Source organism: Fusarium oxysporum, chromosome XI (assembly GCF_013085055.1).
Source record: "Fusarium oxysporum Fo47 chromosome XI, complete sequence".
In the NCBI taxonomy this organism is placed as follows: domain Eukaryota; kingdom Fungi; phylum Ascomycota; class Sordariomycetes; order Hypocreales; family Nectriaceae; genus Fusarium; species Fusarium oxysporum.
In genome coordinates, this window is record NC_072850.1 from 365,837 (window position 1) to 382,976 (window position 17,140).

The window sequence follows — 17,140 nt, forward strand, 5'->3', positions numbered from 1 at the left end:
GCTCCCTGTGGAATAAGCATTCTCTGGATTCGATCCTGCCTCGATAGTCCTACCATGCCTGTGAAACTACAGCTGCTGGCGATACCACTCATCGCTCTCGCTATAATTACTTGGTCCTTATGGTCACAAAAGCACCATTTCGCTACGTACTATTCCGTGCCGACAGGTCAGCACCTACATGACAAGTTGCATAGGGAGGATTCACGAATCACTGTATCAGACGGTATGTTCTCTTAGTTCTCCTAATGGCAAACAATTTTACTCTGGAAGACAGTATGAACTTCCTTATCAAACAGGTGATACCCTTCCGGCAGCGAACATCTCGGCCTACCTCAAGGCCATCTTTTACCACCAGTCAGCCGGGCTTCCAAGCTTCCAGTGTCCACGTATAAATGCAACCCGATACAACTCTCTTACCAACTCGCCGGGGCCATCAAACCCTAGTATCAGATATTATCTGGCGCTTGATCTACGAGAAAATCTGATCCTCCTGCCTCGTCTTATTGGGAGTGTCGTAGAAGCCATCCAGTTTCTTGGCCCTCAACATTGCATGCTATCCATCGTTGAGGGCAACTCTCCTGACGGCACTGGCGACGTTCTGTCGGCTCTTGGATCTCACCTTGAAACTCTTGGGATAACCTATGTTTTTCAGTCATCGCCCATCGATCCCACCAAGACTAAGCGCATTTCGAGTCTCGCAGCGTTGCGCAACCTGGCGCTGCAACCTTTGTTCGAGCATCGCAATCAAGTCACCAGAGATACCACTATCATCTTCTCGAACGACGTGACAGCATGCCCAGATGACATCCTTGAGCTTGTATACCAGAGGAAATCCCTTACGGCTGACATGTCCTGCGCAATGGACTGGAACCTCGAGAATCCAAGGTTCTATGATGTTTGGATCTCTCGGGCCATGAACGGCGACTCATTCCTGGACGTTCCTGATGGTGACTGGGGAAACACTTCAGAGCTATTTTGGAATGCGAAAGAAACTCGAGCCCGATTTGATGCGAAACGGCCATTTCAAGTATTCTCTTGTTGGAACGGCGCCGCAGTGTTTAGTGCTCAGCCAATTATTAAAGGTCTGCGCTTCAGGGCCCCAAAAAGAAATGAATGCCCGCAGGGTGAGCCACAGTTGTTCTGCAAAGATATGTGGTACCGCGGATATGGGAAGATTGCAGTTGTGCCATCCATCAACCTTGAGTACAAACTTGAAATGGGGAGAAAACTTAAAGAAAAGATGGGCTTCACGTCGGATATTGTCTCAGAACAGGATCCAGATGGAGACCATATCGAGTGGCAGCCAGATCCTCCGGCCAAGGTTAAGTGTATCGCAGAATGGGATGATCAGTATTGGGTACCATGGAATGAATCGTTATTGTAATATTTATATCTACGCTTAAACAGGTTACTTATATAAAGTATATATTTAAAAAAGCTTTTAAGAGCTTATTAAATAAGTTTGCTTATAAATTATAGAATGAATTAATAATATGAGTATATATTAACAGCCTATATTAAAATATACACTATAATATAAATTTCTTTTTCCTTGCTTAATTACATCATGTCAAGGTAGCAGCCCAAGGTAAAGTACCTAGCCCTATAGGTGGCTGAGTTTCTAGAGGCAGCTAACTAAGCTAATGTGCTCGAGTGGATAACCTGTATAGTGCTTTGATATGTTATAGGTGCCGGATACAAGCCGTATAAAAAGTTTTAGATCACTCTCTGTATCTCTGCGGTGTCACAGAAAGAGTTTCCTAGTGTAGGCAGAAGACAGCAGTAAGGAAATTCTTAATATATACCTAAATAGAGAGAGTAGAAGCATCTAGTAAAGGAAAACATAACAGGATTAACCTTATAATAAGTTGACTTCTCTTTATGTGCTTGGTTTTGTATCGGTTAGGTATGTGTTTAGTTGGGATTTATTAAGATGAGATGTTTCCTCTTGTATAAAAATTATTATGGCGGCCGATCGGCGATTAAACCATGGTCTTAGGTAGAAAAGGCTAGGCATGCAAATTGCACATTCGCATGACATGAAAGTCACAGAGCTTGTTTTGCGTCGTTACTTAATTTGGCTGAGCGACAAAGGTACAAGGGAATACGTATACTGCACTTACATTTTGCAGCGGATTTTGTTGCTCCCATCGCTCAGCGTTTCAATGCAATATGTTGATTTTGGGCTTTCAAAGCGCGGACGTGTGCTGTATCCAGTCCATTCAAAGCCCCGCTAGGCCTTGCCATTCCCTTTTTATGCATCATCTTATCCCACATAAATAATGAAAGCAATTCACAACATTGGCCGACTGGTTGTCATTGGCAGCCATGAGTCGGGAAATGAGGGTAAGCCTCAATCAGGACGAGGCTGCAGATTTCTGCAGATCTTTTCTCCACCAACCCATCGAATCACATTGATAAGGCGGGTCCCATCGGAACTTATCCCTGTCGACGCTGCCCAAAGTAGCGGAACGCATAGCCTGGCTTGATGGTGACGAAACGGTGCGTCCGTGCCCGAAGCCCCAACTGAAAAATTGAAACGCTTCCTTCTGCACACGGAGGAGAAGAAATTGTTGGTCATGTGTAAGAATGGTTTACCAGCGCTGATGGTGTGAGAGGCAACTGGCTCTGGCGTGCAAACCCCATCGGCGAGGAACGCCACACTCCAATAGCCTAAACACTGAACTCCGGCAGAGCGAAGCTAGCGCAGTAAGCAAGGATCGTATTCAGGAGCTTCTTGAGCCCTATTGGTTTCCACTAAACGCCGGATACATGATAAAAGTCACTACTGGGTTCTTAAAAAGCAAAAACCCTCCACTCCTGATGTTTTGGGAATATTTTATTTCGGCCGTTTATTATGTGGACGCAAGGATGTGGCGTCGATGCCATTTTCTATTGCCCATTTTTACATAGGCGCCCTTATTCGTCAAAAACATTTTGGAATTTGTCAGTCTATCCATTTTGAACAAATGCCGCGTTAAGTCGTCAAAGAAGTCTTAATCATCGATCCTAGCTTATTAGTCTTACCACCGTATCATTTAGTGCCATGGCGGGTCGAGAGTAGACTGTTTACTGTAAATGTCAGTTCGAGCCTCTCCGCCACGTGAAACGGTACTGTCACGGATGATACAGTAGCCGGCGATACGGCCCCGTCCCCGTGTCATGGCAAGCCTGGGGCTGCTACCAGCAAACATGTAATACAGCCCAGGCCAGCAGCACTGGTGGATTATGAATGGAGGGATTCAGTCTCTACCGGGCAAGCCTAACTGTGAAAAGTGACGGGATTAATGTCATTAAATGAGACATAATGCCCGGTCGTGGCGCCGCCATGACCAGGCATGACCAGGTAGCCGGGAACGCGCCTCGTGTAAGCCGCTTTTAATATGGCTATCTGCCAGCCCTATCCAGTATCAAGCAAACCATCAGCCCCTCCCTCATTACATTTCTCATTCTCTTCTAGCCGCTCCATCATCGACCGAAACTTGCCAACACATGTTTTAAATATCTACGATGGAGTCCCTTTGCCAAGTTTATCCCCCACATACCGTCTATAAGCCCCCTTCCTCGCTTCCATCTTCGCTACAGCTCGGCGGTAAGTTAATATACTGCACTTTATCGCTACTTCTCATGATTGCAACTATTGGTGGCAAAACTATTCCCCTTGTCTGATGTTGGTTGACTCATTCAGATCAAGCATTCGGGGTTTGCAAAGCTCCGCTTCAGGAGTTGACTACCCAAAATATGAACCCGGCCATCGTCTCTTCAGCCAAACGTGGGCCATCTAGCGATCGTCAGTATGACGAACATGCAAAGAAGTCAAAGATTTCCCAAGCAAATCCTGAAGTAGACTCCATCAACTTGAGTTCTATCTTATTATTACCGAGCCCTGGTATACAGATTGGCTCAAGCAGTTCGGCTACCATATCAGAGGATAAGCCGCATGCCGGCTTGCAGGCAATGCCAGTACTCGAGCAAAAGGTATTAGAAGAGTCTGTGCTTAACGCCTTTGAATACAGCGACAATGTTATCGTATTGGGAGAGAAAATATTCCCTGTACCGATAGGTAGCGAAATCAACAGTTTTCTCAAGTTCAAACGCGCCCACCCCAATTCGGGAGGAAGAGCTCATGCTCTCACATATCCCCAACGAACCATACCAACCTGTTGGAACGTGGCAGTCCAAAAGCCGTCAGATCGGACCTTGCTAGCCTTCTGTACGTCATACACGGTCTACTGCATTCGAAGCGCTTGTCCGACGATGGATAACCCAGAGTGTGTTCTGTATATCTAACGTTTTGTCTCCCATTAGATTGGTTTGCTATCTGCACTGGCAAAAGTTTTATACACGAAACGAATCCATGGCTTGATTTCATTACATTCCAAAATAGTCCGGGAATCCGATCGGCTATTCTATGCCTTGCTGCTGTGCATCTTCACGACCATACCCCGGACAAAGAAAATGGGGATCGAGTGATCCACAACTATGCATTCGGCTATAGAGCCATCCAATTACACAAGCGCACTGTTGCATACCTCCGCGACCTCCTCAACTGCAAGCAAGACGGATCACCTATCGAGATCTTATCATTACTGATAATTCTTTCCACTATAGATGTTAGTAATGAATTTCCTCTAATATGAACTACATACACTAACCGATTAGGCCCTCCGGATCGAGCATCAAACGAAGGCTCCTTTTGAGCCAGCATGGTATCAGGGATTAAGGCTGGCGGAAAAGTACCTCGATAACATGGGGCAGAAACCCGCTTTCTTGGAGGAAGAATGCTGGAATCAGAAGATTCCAAAGCGTATAAGAGACACCTTGCCGTTCAACTTTAGGGAGTCCCCACCAACGAGCCCTCAGCACCCCCAGCCGACAAGCCTTCACATCTCTCAGGCCGTCTTGGTTGCTCGGGGAATCATCCTCACGCAGGTAACGTCGAAACTTCCACAGCCAGAAAGGTTTGTTCCAATAGAGGAAAGCCATCGATTTAGCTGGTTGTTACAGGCTTCATCTGAGGATGTCTGGACAATCCATGGAGGATGCGGCACTTCACCGAAACTACTGCATATCATGAGTCAGATTAATTACTGTGCCACAAGGTTTCATCAGGATAACCGAAGTATTGTGGTGCCCCTGACAGCAAAGAAATTACTCCAGCTGCTATATGAGCTAAAATCCACCGAGTCGGCCGAGTCTTCTATTGACTCCACTACGAAGGTGATCGAACAAACAGCTTATGCTTGGCTTCTCACCGCGATCATCTACCTTCGATGCCGAGTGCAGAGGTATGGATGATCACGCATAGATCGCTCTTCCAAATAGTTAAGTTAACCAGCTAATAGGTACCCCCCGAGTCACCGATATGTGAGAAGGCATTTAGCAGCCCTAGCCAAATGCATACAAGCAGTCCCAGCATCTGGACTATTTTTCACGGCAAATGCCCCTATTCTCCCTGTATTCATACTTGGTTTATTGTCTGTAAAGAATAGAGGAGTTGCGCAAGACTGGTTTGAGACGGTACTTCAAGTGCCGGTTAGAAGTGTAAGCCTTTTCTCTTATATCTGATAAGATTCTTTTATATCATAGGTTGATTTATGTAAAGAATTATAGTTAACTTCCTTTAGACTGTTCCCCCTATCTACGAAGCTCTGAAGCGAACCTGGGAATGGAAACAGATATGGCCTTCAGCTAAAAACCTACCTCGTCTAATCCAAGAAAGAGAGCCTTGGTGGGAGAAGCTGGTTGATCGACTTCTTATTGAGACGGGAGGCATGCTATGTTTTATGTAATTCAGGCTCAACTCTGTCGTCTTCTGTTAATAGCATTCCCTAAAGTACATAATTATAAAGATCCACATACAAATATCTTTATTTCTTTGGCTGGTATAGATAAAACAGAGCGGCTAAGGTTAGCATTAATATCCTACAGTGCCAGGCAAGTGCCACTATTAGATCAAGACGTAACACGCCAGTGGAGGCGGTAGTATAGATAGTGTCTGGGCGATTTATAAAGCCAATGATTTATGTTACCCTAAAGGAAAGAGGAAACCATACCTTAAAGCGAGGTATTTCGCCTATCATCTAAAGCAGGCTTCCTAGTATGAAAACTACAGCTGTCTTGGGCCGAGCCGCGGGCAAGCGAAAGTTCATGAGGAATTGATCCAAAGCAATATCAGGTGTCCCACAGCGGGTCGGAGTCGATGGAAGAGGGGGTGGCCATATTTTGGTGCCAAGTCCGATCTCGACTAAAGCTTATTCTCAATATGCACTATACATGTTAAGGCTACGTGATATGGTTAGAAGGAGTAAACATCATCATAAGAGAGCCCGGAAGAAGCCATAAATCTTAATAGATTAATTAGTAGGCTGTCTGTGGCTGATAAGAACCTGATCTGGGCCTCCAGCAATTTGGTAAGCCATCCAGGGACTCTCCGGCTGCATGGTACTTTCCCATGCGTAACATCTTGGGGATCTTCGGGGGATATATCCGAAAGGGCCCGTGCCCCGCGTTGGACAGTGACCAACAGTATTTCCGGCAAATATAGACAAAAAAAGGAGCGGGCTCCGCCACATATCAGTACCGACTACCAATCCTTGTCTCGGAAGGTATCCCTTTGAGTGGTACAGCCCTTCAGCGGGGTTGCGACAGGGGCGTAGGACTGATTAAAATAGATAAAACAGACAGTACTTCTCCCTACATACTAACATATATGATGGTAAAAGTCCTAGCAGTTTTAATCATTATAAAGAGCTACCTTACAGACTTGGCAGCCGTACCAGGTCTGCCTAGTACCCTATACATACCAACCTTGGGACTTAGCAAAGTGGAGGCGAGTGACCTCCTGAAGGGCTTTACCGCTTAAAGGGATAGGATGCATGCCGAATTGTATAGAGATCGCGGGAGGTGAAACGACCTTCTCCGCGGGATTAATAAATAAACAAAGATGCCTGGGACGGGACAGAATAGTGACTGGTCATTGTTCCTCGGAAAGCTTTTACCTATCACAGGAGCTTAGCGCCTGTTCAAGGTCCCCGGTAGAGTGGCTGGGGCTGGAATGGGAGAAAATATGCATTATTTAAGTCTAGACAGTCAGGAAGTGTTAGTATAAAATGGCCATTACCCCTGCAAATTCGCGAGCGGCAAGCTACCCCCTTGTTAACCGGATTTGGGCTCCGTGTATTCATCCTTGTCAGGCCAACTTCACCGAGATCAACGATGGTTAGCGAGTAAACTTGTCACGGGGCCACTAATTGACCCACTCTTGATGCGCGACAATGGACTCCTCTCGACCTTTCAATCGTCCGTCAGGCGTCTTGTTCAAGGCTCCAATTTCAATACCCTGCTCATGTCCTCTCATGATGGGTGGTACAGTCCACCAATGGGTTTCATCCCGCCTCTGGATCAACCTGGCAGTTGCCTATCATCCTTCCAAAAGTTCAGGGCCTGCGAAGTTTTGTAAAACATCAGTCTCAGAATTGTCAGCATTGGTGGGAGACCCCGGTGCGCATTAGCTCAGCCCCAGAAAGGCAAATTGCCACCCCTGTCTGAAGCCCCATCCTCTTACCCAGAATCCCGGTTGCTGCAACTAATCTGTCGGGGAAAGCCAGCGGGATAACTTGGTATTACCGGCGATGGCTGAAGCCGGAAGCATAACAGATTATCCTTTGAAAGTACTATCTGTGGCGTACCCTGGCCTTGAGACTTTCCTACCTTTGAAGGGCAGGTGGCTTTTCTTTTGTTGCTGACGCACCGAGACTTTTATTTGCTTTTGCTCCTCCTCGAGGAGCCTGTCCAATCATGGTAGCTTGTTTTGTTGTCTTTCATTTCTTTCCTACTGAAAAAATGAGGTGTCATACGAGCATTCAGCTGTAATCATTACCAGGGCATCACCTAGGATTTTTATATCTCTCTTCCGGTTCTCTTGCACTGTCTGCCGTTAATTGGATAGAACGTTAACAGATCCATAAAAGCATTGACCTTTTTCATCTGCGACCCTCCTGTTTCCTCTCTTCAACCCAAGATATTGTTATCTGACTTGCGAGTATAGACTAGTTCTCACTTTCGCCTTTCATATAAATCATTACTTTACAGAAATATCTACTTTCGGATTTAATTTCTTAGTATACTTACGTAAACATAAACACGAATGAGATTGACTGCGACTTGAGTAAAATGTTTATTTACGAGGAAAGAAAGAGAGCTTTGGGAAAATTCTGGCGCAAGCCATGTATACAATTATTATGAATGAGACCATTCCTACAAAATGAAAATCTTATAATCACTGCCCCGCAACGTCTTTGCATCTGCGTCCGACAATTATATCACAACGACTCTCGTCTAAACCAAAACCGAGCCGTACCACCAATCCTTGGCAGACAACAAAAATCTCCACCTTAACCCAGGGTTAATACCTTTTCGATTATTGGATTAATAGCCTCTTTGCATTCCCGATCTGAAGGCATACCTGTGGGCGAAGACGTTTCGGGCATTGCGGCCATGTTGACAAACTGGAAACCTTGCGGAACAGGGTTGTCGTAATAGATTTGACCTTGTCGACGAAGCCGCTGGTACTGCTTCAGCCTCATCGCTGTTTCAAGGATGTTCACTCGGTGGAGTAGCACGTAACTTCGGCGGTCATCGGACGGCTCGCAGCACCGCCGACAAGCTAGGGTGGAGGTCCATTCCCTTACCTGCTAATCAGGGGACGGGGTTTGGTCCTTGTCATGTACCTGCATACACTTGAGATGGCCGTCAATAAGCGAATGATCCAACGCGTCCGCAACGCGCTACGCCCGACTTTAGCGGTAGTAGTGGTAGGGACATCATTGAGAGCAAGCAAAATACTCTTCAAGAACTTGTTTCTGTGCTCTGTCTTTAGTAACAGCAGCAGCCTACTTTGGGGTGTAGCCAGGTGTTCCGGGGAAGACTGATGTGTTGCTGGGGTAATGACACTGTGCTTTTAATTAACTGGTAAGCCACTAGGCACTCACGCTGGTAGTTTTCTAATGGAGCGTGCCAATATAAAAAATAACCTAGGATTTCAATGCGCCCTCTCCCATGAGACTGTTGAGAGCGTTGGTGGCAGCAACATGCGGTGGCAGTGCCTGCACGAAGTCGACACGACTACCAGGCTATCTATGGCTGCCCGATGCAGACGATGAATCATTTCCTCTCTTTTCCGTCGACATCTATAGGGGTCTCTTATTTGGCGATGACCCCCTGGGAGGATCGGGCACGCGTCAGAACTTCTGAAGTAAACAGACTGCCAACGACGTGATCTATCGATGTGGGGGCAAAGAGGGAAAATTTAATAGGTAGTATCAGCAAAGGCTCTGATTGGCCTGATCCACTCCCCAGGTTCCAGGTAGGTTACAAAGAGGCACTTATTAGCAAAGCAGGTTAGATCCCTGATTTTATATCCTATATTAAATATATTAAATATTATTTTAAATACAGTATTTTATACTTATTCAATTTAAACTAAGATCTTAGTAAATTTAATTAATTTATTTAGCAGTTTATTTAATTAGATTTGATTTATAGGCAGCGCTGGTCATGGGCTTTTGAAGGAGAGAGGATGGGCAGTTTTAGATCTTGGTACAAGGCTATTAAAATAATATAGGTTTTGTAACTCTTATTCTCTCCTTAGTTCCCTACACCTGAGGATTAACTGCTATATTGCCTTCTTTTTTGAGGCCTGGCCATGTTCCTCCCATGCGCCGGGGTCCCCTCGCGGGAGTAAGAAGAGTCTCGCGTGTAGTGAGCAATGTGATGCTCTTTAGCTTCTGCGGGTGATTCTTAGTCCCCCAGCACCCTCGCTTGCATAAGCTCATCAGGCCGTCCAGTCTAACGAGGCATTAAAGTCCCGACAGCCGCTGATGATGCCTGTTAATAAAGTTCAGATTATGTGAGCATAGCGTCTCATGATGCCCCAAGCAGTCCGGCAGTCCGCGTTTCGAATCGCGCTACTCGCGGTATTCTTTATGGAGATTCTTGAAGGCCTAGCGGCTGCTATCAAGAATGGTTGTCGAATCTCATGTTACGATATCTGTAACCAACGCTCAAAGCTCGCAATACCGTATCCTTTGAGTATGATATGGACTAGCATAAAGATACGGATCCATCAAAGCGGCCCCACGTTATTAGAAAGACTGGGCCGGGCTTATCAGTACAATCAGTTTGCGTCCATGGCCTGCGAACTTCGTCATCTAGTGGAAGGCGAACTTTGTTGCCTTTAGACCTCTGTTGCTGGGAGATGTACCCCTTGATTTGAAGGCCAATACTGTGCCTGGGTCTGGCACAACACCAAGTGCTAGGCACTGGTGGGAGTCATCTACGTCGATACCAGGGAAAGGGTTTGTTGTTTGGCGAGTTCCGCCCTGGAATTGGCATTTAACACATGCGAGTAGAGGAACTAGGCGATCGAAGGGCCCAAAACGGGTGTATATATTCGTAGACCTCCCCAATTTCCATCATGTACATTCATCCCTTAACTATCGACGAGCGTTTTGACTTTCATCTGCTTAAAACTATCACCCTGGTACTGCCTACGATCAGCATAACCTTCCAATAAACCCCCTACCTAAGAGTTTGCCTAGTGAAATCCAGGTTGCCTTAAAGCTGTCTTGAATCCTGACGAATCTGGATCAATAGTCCATAATGTCAGATTCAAGATAGGACAGTCCCATAACTTCCCCTCTTTGCTCATCTTTTCTCCTTCTTACTCGTCTTCTCAGAACTAGGGCTACGGATGTCGGACCTGAGAGGCAGGGTCCGGAGCCGTGATGAAGAGCACCAGGCGACTCTGCAGCTCAATGTTTTCCTGCAAAAGACATTCATTCCTCTGCTCTAACATCATAATATAATCCATTGCCTTTTTGAGGATCATCGTCTTGCTAGGATTGCGCTGGGGAATTGACCTGAGTAATGCTATCTCCAGGAATGCTCGGTCTTGCTCGTCCGCCGCGCTGGACGGCCCTTCACTTCCATGCCGAAAGGATGCTAAAGAGAGTGGAGGATGACATTTATGAATCGCCACGGGCTTGTTGATTACGTCCGTGTGGTACCAGTTCTCGATCAAGCTGGGAACTGTCCCTTTGGACAGGTAACTGGGCGTGAGACAATGAGGGGTTGAAGCGGACAGCGATGATGGCTCGTAAGGCAACGGCCTCGAATTGCCTGAAGGCTCTGGCCTAGGCGAACGACAAGGTGAGGGAGCTTCGGATAATAAGGATGCCGGAAGCCGCTTCTGCTCTTGTGATAGGGGAGCGACATGTTTAACGCCAGGGCGATCATGATTTATTTCCCCTCGGTCTTGTTCTGCTGATTCTATTAGACAAGCGGCTTGAGCGGTTGGTGATATATTTGGCTGCGGCAGTGCAGTGAGCTGCAGCCATCTAGGCTCCATGATTATGTGAAACTGGTCGAATAATATATGCTAGCTTAGTTATTATTATGATCCGCCTACTGCTTTTAGTAGAGTGGTTCTGACATACTGAAACTTGGGCTTCAAAGAGTTTCTTGCATAAGAGCTGAACCACCTTGCGTCTTAATTGAGCGTGGAAGCAAGAAATTTGGCTAGCTAAATGCTTCCAAATGACCTCCAAAAGAAGGGCCTTAATGTTGGTAAAAGAAGTTATAAGGTGGACTATCCATCAAGAAATCGGGGCTAGTGATCGGTGTTCTGGCCCCTTTGTCCGAGTTGAAGCGGAACGTGGGCTGGCGTTTCCAAATAATTCAACATATACTTACCCATCACCAAGATGGCCACAAAAAGGTTCATGGCGCGTGTGGCATCGTCTGTGTTGCCATCGATGGAAAGGCCATTGTGCTCTGCTTGGGCATGGATCAGCCTTGACAAACTTTTCACAGTCAAGGGCGTTGCTGTTCGTGGAAAAAATGAGGGTGTGATAGGGTGTTCTGATTTTCTCTCCCTCCATCTCCCTGGATGGTTTGAGATATGGAGGGAATAAAACTGACAGAGAATGATTGGAAAATGGGCAAGCTCGTTGGAAAAAGTGGCATGTAGTCTTGAAGTTGCGGCCTCATATCATCATCAGATTGCGTGAAAGGGGGGGTCCGACGTTATACAGCTGGGAGGAGTCACAACCAGTTCTAGTACCTACAGGTAGTGCAATTATCGAACGACGTCGACAATAGGGCATGCGTGTTCGCATTGCAATCATGCATCCCCTAGATGTCGACTACCCGGCCGAAAGACGGCATTTTGATCAGATCATTCGCAGTTGTGAGGCCGAACAATGTCGACGGAGGGAAGTGAAGGCTGCCGAGATAAGCAGAGTGGCTTCCCAATTCATAAAATCTCAGGCGACGCCACACTCGACAGATGGCGATGAAGGGTGAGTAGCCCGAAGTTAACGCTGATAAGAGTGAGGAGCGCAGGGTTATGAAGTCGGGATTGTGCTGGCATGATGATGACGCTGGATTGGGCACGCGTAAGTGGCCAGGATGACACCATAATGACACCTGCACCCTCTCCTTTCTCTAGCGTAGTGTCGATTCTTGAATGCACGCCTGATGAAACCAGTTCAAGTCCTCGCGGATATCCACGGCTACCAAACTTGCATACGTCTTGCGCCCCGGTCTCGAAGATGAGAACAGAGCCTTCCAATAAAAAATGCTGCATGATTGCCAGGATTGATCGACTTATGCCCCAGCATTGCGCCACAGCAACACCGGAAATCTCCAAGCGAGGGGTTTACGGTGCGAATGGTGGCACTCCCACGGTCCTTAGCGATGATCAACACTTATTGAAGACATAACACGATTGCTGACTCCTAATTTCAGTAACTCTCAACTTGACGAAGAATCCTGGGGCAACATTGAGATGCATGAGTGCTGTGAGGTCTGGGTTTAGTACGTGATCGACAGCCGAGAGCCCAATCAACAATCAACGGGGTTTAGCCAGATCTTCAGGTGGCGTTAAAACTAGCCACTGAAGCCATGCTTGGGTAACAACATTTCCAATTGTTCCCCCGAAGCGTCTACCTCTCACTTTTGATCTTCGGTAGGCTGGACTGCTCCATGGTGAATGGCTAGCTTTCAACATTTTTGATATCTTATCACTCATCTACCTCTGTAAGTGGCAGTATAAGAACATTTGTGATCCTCGCTTACTATCCCCGCTTCTCTTGGCCCTTATTCTCACGGGTTTCCTAGGAAGTTGTTTACATTATGAGCAAGTCCCATCGCAACATGCCCGAACTGGGCATTGGCGACTTTTACTTCACCCTAACTTCACAAGACGAAAGCCCCTCCGTGATATCGCTCATTGAGACCCTCGGCTTAGAACCACACATTGAAGGTGGCTACTTTAAAGAAACCGACGTTTCCGTCGCCTCCATTTCTTCACCATATCCTCCTGAACCCCTATCTGAGGAGACTCTTTGCCTGACGGATGGTCTTCGTTCCGACCTCGGACCCCTGTTCCGCAGACTTTCGACCACCATTTACTACTATCTCACACCCAACCGCCCACAGTGTTATCCCCACCGTACCCGCAGCCGCATAATCCATTCGCTTCATCTGGGCCGCGGTCGGTATGTGCTCATCAGCCCCGACGGACATGTTGAGACATATGTCGTGGGACGCAATCTTGAGATGGGCGAACGGCTTCAATGGGTTATTGAAGGAGGTGTCTGGCAGGCCAGTTACCTGCTTGATGTCGAGGATGGCGAGAACGAGGGACTGTTGATTTCCGAAACTGTCGTGCCAGGGTTCGAATACGCTGACCAGGAGTTTCTGTCTGAGGCGGGTTTGAGAAGCTTGGTACAGGCTGACCAAGCAAGGAAGCTAGAGTGGTTAGTCCGAAAGTGCGACAAGGTCCATGACAAACCTGATAGCAAACCGGGAGCGAAGCACAGTGTCTAAGAAAATCCGGGTTAACGACAGCAGAGACTATCCTCCCTCCACCATAGTGCCGCCAAGGAGAGCTGAGCTGTAAATACTTAACCCGAAGGTTATAGGACGAGAGCATTAACAGGATAAGTGTATGTTTAAATATCTATCTTTTGTGTGCCATATGACTTGTTGTCGTTGATACAATCATTGCAGTTCAGACAAGCTGATATCTCGGCACCCACGCCCACACGCTAGCCGACCTTGATGCTGGTGAATTGGCTTCCAATGTGAATGAAATGTCTAGTGGTGTCTTATGAAGAATTTAAGTATGAATGGTCAAGGTTACTAAGGCAAGGCATTAGAATACCATGACCTTGAATACCCGGCCATCTCTTGTTTCAACCTCCGGTCGCCGAGTAAAGGTCTGAACCACAAACTTCACAGGCAACGATCATATGCTAATATTTTAGTCGGCCGAAGGTCTCTGTTTAAACTGAAAACCAGTATAGGTGCTATTGTTTCGAGTAATGGCAGAGGCAAGACTTGCTATAATCCGTCTAGGATTGTCTCATTTCGATCGAGGGAATACCTCATGCCCTTCAAAGCCTTCCGGATATATAACTTTTCAAACTGCGAGTACTGGCTGCAAGAGAGTTGCATGGCAATGTCAGATACACTGGTGATTAAATGGAGAATAAAGCACCTTGTATCAGGTGGTTGGCATGACCAACCTTGATGGAGGTCTGTAGGTGTGAGTTCTACCTCACTGGGTATGCCTGTCCGGATGCATCGTACGGCTACTCATACTACAAGGGGGTCTGAGGAGATTTTATGCCGTAAACAGAAAGTCTCTCAACCATTTGATGAACGCTGGGGCAGTTACCAAAAGTGGGAATCAAATAGTAGAATAACATACGAAATGAAACTCTGCTTCAACAACGCAAGAGGAACGGGGAGGAATTTGAGTTATAAGAAACTATGATGTGTGTATCTACAAATAAAAACAACCAATGTCCCGGTCTTAAGTTACCCAGTAAAGAGAAAGATTTAGAGCACATCATAGGTGAGAAAACTGCGCGAGCTGGCTTGATTTATTGCTTCTGCCGCCTTTCGTTCCTCCTTTCTTTTTTTGTTTTCATTGGCTTGAATACAACCTCTGCTACTACTCACAACCTTTCCACCACTCAACAAACTCCCTTCTCCTCTCCGTAAATCTCCTCCACCACGTTTCTCATGTTACTAGAAAAGATGTCATAGATAGTGAGGCTCAGACCCGGTTACCATCTATGCTGGCTTGCAACTAAAAGCAAGTGCCTCTGCCATCTAGCCGTCCAACCTCAAACAAGTTGAAGTCTTTCATATACAGCGTGTTAGCATGAAGAAGGCGTGGAATGTGAATTCCTCCGGGCTTCTATCTGGATGTGGCTCAATGTTTTCCTTATGACGTCGCATTCATCCTTTCAAAGCCTCCTCTATAATCCGAGCCGCTGCCATCACAAGGCTCTCATGTAATCGTGGAGCAACCACCTGAATCCCAACCGGCATCCTCTCTGATGTCGCTGCTGAGTACTGACGATATATTTGTGCCTCAGTCTCATTCTTCGGCTCATACACTTCCTTAGCCAGATCCTGAGCACCGTTCCCCTCACCCACAAGAGCTGCAGCCGGTATAGCAACAGCCGTATACTGCAGTAAGTTCCAAATCGCCGAGTAACCCCAATACCTGCTTGTGCCCAGCGGGGGCGCAGTGCTCGGAGTCACTGGCGAGACAATGACATCAACGTCAGCCCTCCTCCAGTGCGCGGCATATAGCCGTCTGAAAGCGTCACGTGTTGCCCTTTGTGTTTGCAGAGTCGAGCCAGCTTGAGAGTCACTGGTCTCGCGCTCATTTAGAATCCACTCGGTGAAGTGTTCCAGGGATTCAGACCCTGCGTAGCAGGTTTTGCGGATGTCGGCGCTAGCGTCTTCGAAGTAGTTCGAGGCAACGATCCTCCAGGCTTTGGCATGGTCCCATGGCGTGAAAGTCTTCACTTGCACAGAGTCCTTGCACCTCAGGCGGGATCTCACCTTATCCATGACTCGTCGTATGGGCGGCAGGGGAGAGACAACACCGTCATCAAATAGAATGCCGACGCGTAAAGATGCGGATGGGTCAAGTTGCCGGCCGATGGCTGGGCTCAAGATATCACTGGGAAAAAGAAAGATGTCCTCAATCCACGGGGATGATGAAGAGTATGCTTTGCAGAAGCATTCGAGGTCGCGTAGAGACCTGGCGAATGGGCCCAGAGTGTCTACAATAGAACCACATCCTGATGTATGAGTCATGACTCCTTCGCCACTGATCCGACCAGGGCTGGGTAGAAGGCCGTAAATCTGTCAAAGTGTCAGAACCCTTATTGGCGGACCATAGTTCGCCTCAACCATGGTGAACTTACACCGTTCAAAGCTGCCGGGACTCGAATCGAGCCTCCAACACCAAGAGGTGATCCCTTCATGGCCATCAGAGCTGCCTCTCCGCCTGTGCTGCCACCAGCTGTGAGCTTCCTATTCATGGGATGAACCGTCGCACCGTAAATGTTATTGGACGTCTCAAGATGCATGAGAGACCGGGACTGATTCGTACGAGCAAAAACAACAGCACCTAATCTCTTGAGACTTTGGATGACATTGGCGTCTTCCGCGCTGAGGTTCCTCACCAGTGCTACAAAGCCAGCGTTTGTGCAGAGGCCAGAGACGGCGATTTGCTCCATGACGGAGATGGGGAGGCCATGAAGGGGGCCCATTGTGTGGCCTGTTCGGGCGAGATATTCGTCGCAAGCTTTTGCATCATCGACTGCTTGAGAGACTAGTTCAGTCAAGCAGTTTGTCTGTGTAACTTGATGAGCGATCTGCCAAGCTGCTTGTGCTGCACCATAATGGTAACAAGGTGGGCTGGTCCAAGATGACTTACACATTGCTGTGCAATCGTCGCCCGCTTCCTGAACGCAGTAAGAAGTGCCCGAGCGGTAACTTGTTGCTTGGCCAGCATCCGCAGTAGATCCGTGGCATCGAAGTTCTCAGTCAAGTCAAGTTCCAGGTCTGTGAGAAGCCCACATGATCGAGGGACAGGAAGGACATTCAGTGGCAGAGACGCTAGTTCCTCGGGCTTCAGAAGAGCGCTTGGCTCTAGGGAGGAGCTCCTCGCGGCTAAGGCAGGTTGAATACGTTCTTGTAGAGTTGACATGTTTGTTAGATGAAGCAAGGGATTGAGGGGATTCGAGGTCTGCAGACTTGATCG

The 17,140-nt window shown here is 47.3% G+C and overlaps 5 protein-coding genes across 5 annotated transcripts; 3 read left to right on the forward strand and 2 right to left on the reverse strand.

Annotated features, from left to right (window-relative positions):
• Positions 1–54: 54 nt before the first annotated feature.
• Positions 55–1,384, forward strand: FOBCDRAFT_208017 (alpha-1,3-mannosyltransferase CMT1; the record flags this gene model as incomplete). Its single annotated transcript, XM_054707420.1, has 2 exons — positions 55–223; positions 297–1,384. 2 exons carry the CDS (start codon positions 55–57, stop codon positions 1,382–1,384), a joined length of 1,257 nt encoding a protein of 418 aa, XP_054563395.1.
• A 1,923-nt stretch (positions 1,385–3,307) lies between these two features.
• FOBCDRAFT_244857 (fungal-specific transcription factor domain-containing protein) lies at positions 3,308–5,792 on the forward strand (the record flags this gene model as incomplete). The annotated part of the gene is made up of 9 exons (XM_059610640.1): positions 3,308–3,346; positions 3,399–3,528; positions 3,689–4,213; positions 4,309–4,312; positions 4,388–4,613; positions 4,663–4,932; positions 5,008–5,288; positions 5,346–5,544; positions 5,628–5,792. 9 exons carry the CDS (start codon positions 3,308–3,310, stop codon positions 5,790–5,792), a joined length of 1,839 nt encoding a protein of 612 aa, XP_059466111.1.
• Positions 5,793–10,747: 4,955 nt separating this feature from the next.
• On the reverse strand, positions 10,748–11,410 carry FOBCDRAFT_208019 (uncharacterized protein; the record flags this gene model as incomplete). The annotated part of the gene is made up of 1 exon (XM_054707421.1): positions 10,748–11,410. One exon carries the CDS (start codon positions 11,408–11,410, stop codon positions 10,748–10,750), a length of 663 nt encoding a protein of 220 aa, XP_054563396.1.
• Positions 11,411–13,218: 1,808 nt separating this feature from the next.
• On the forward strand, positions 13,219–13,893 carry FOBCDRAFT_147937 (RmlC-like cupin domain-containing protein; the record flags this gene model as incomplete). Its single annotated transcript, XM_031192061.3, has 1 exon — positions 13,219–13,893. The coding sequence occupies one exon, from the start codon at positions 13,219–13,221 to the stop codon at positions 13,891–13,893; it is 675 nt and encodes a 224-aa protein (XP_031030907.3).
• A 1,114-nt stretch (positions 13,894–15,007) lies between these two features.
• Positions 15,008–17,086, reverse strand: FOBCDRAFT_191693 (amidase signature domain-containing protein; the record flags this gene model as incomplete). The annotated part of the gene is made up of 3 exons (XM_031192062.3): positions 15,008–16,236; positions 16,299–16,730; positions 16,814–17,086. The coding sequence occupies 3 exons, from the start codon at positions 17,084–17,086 to the stop codon at positions 15,316–15,318; spliced, it is 1,626 nt and encodes a 541-aa protein (XP_031030908.2). The 3' UTR covers positions 15,008–15,315.
• Positions 17,087–17,140: the final 54 nt, after the last annotated feature.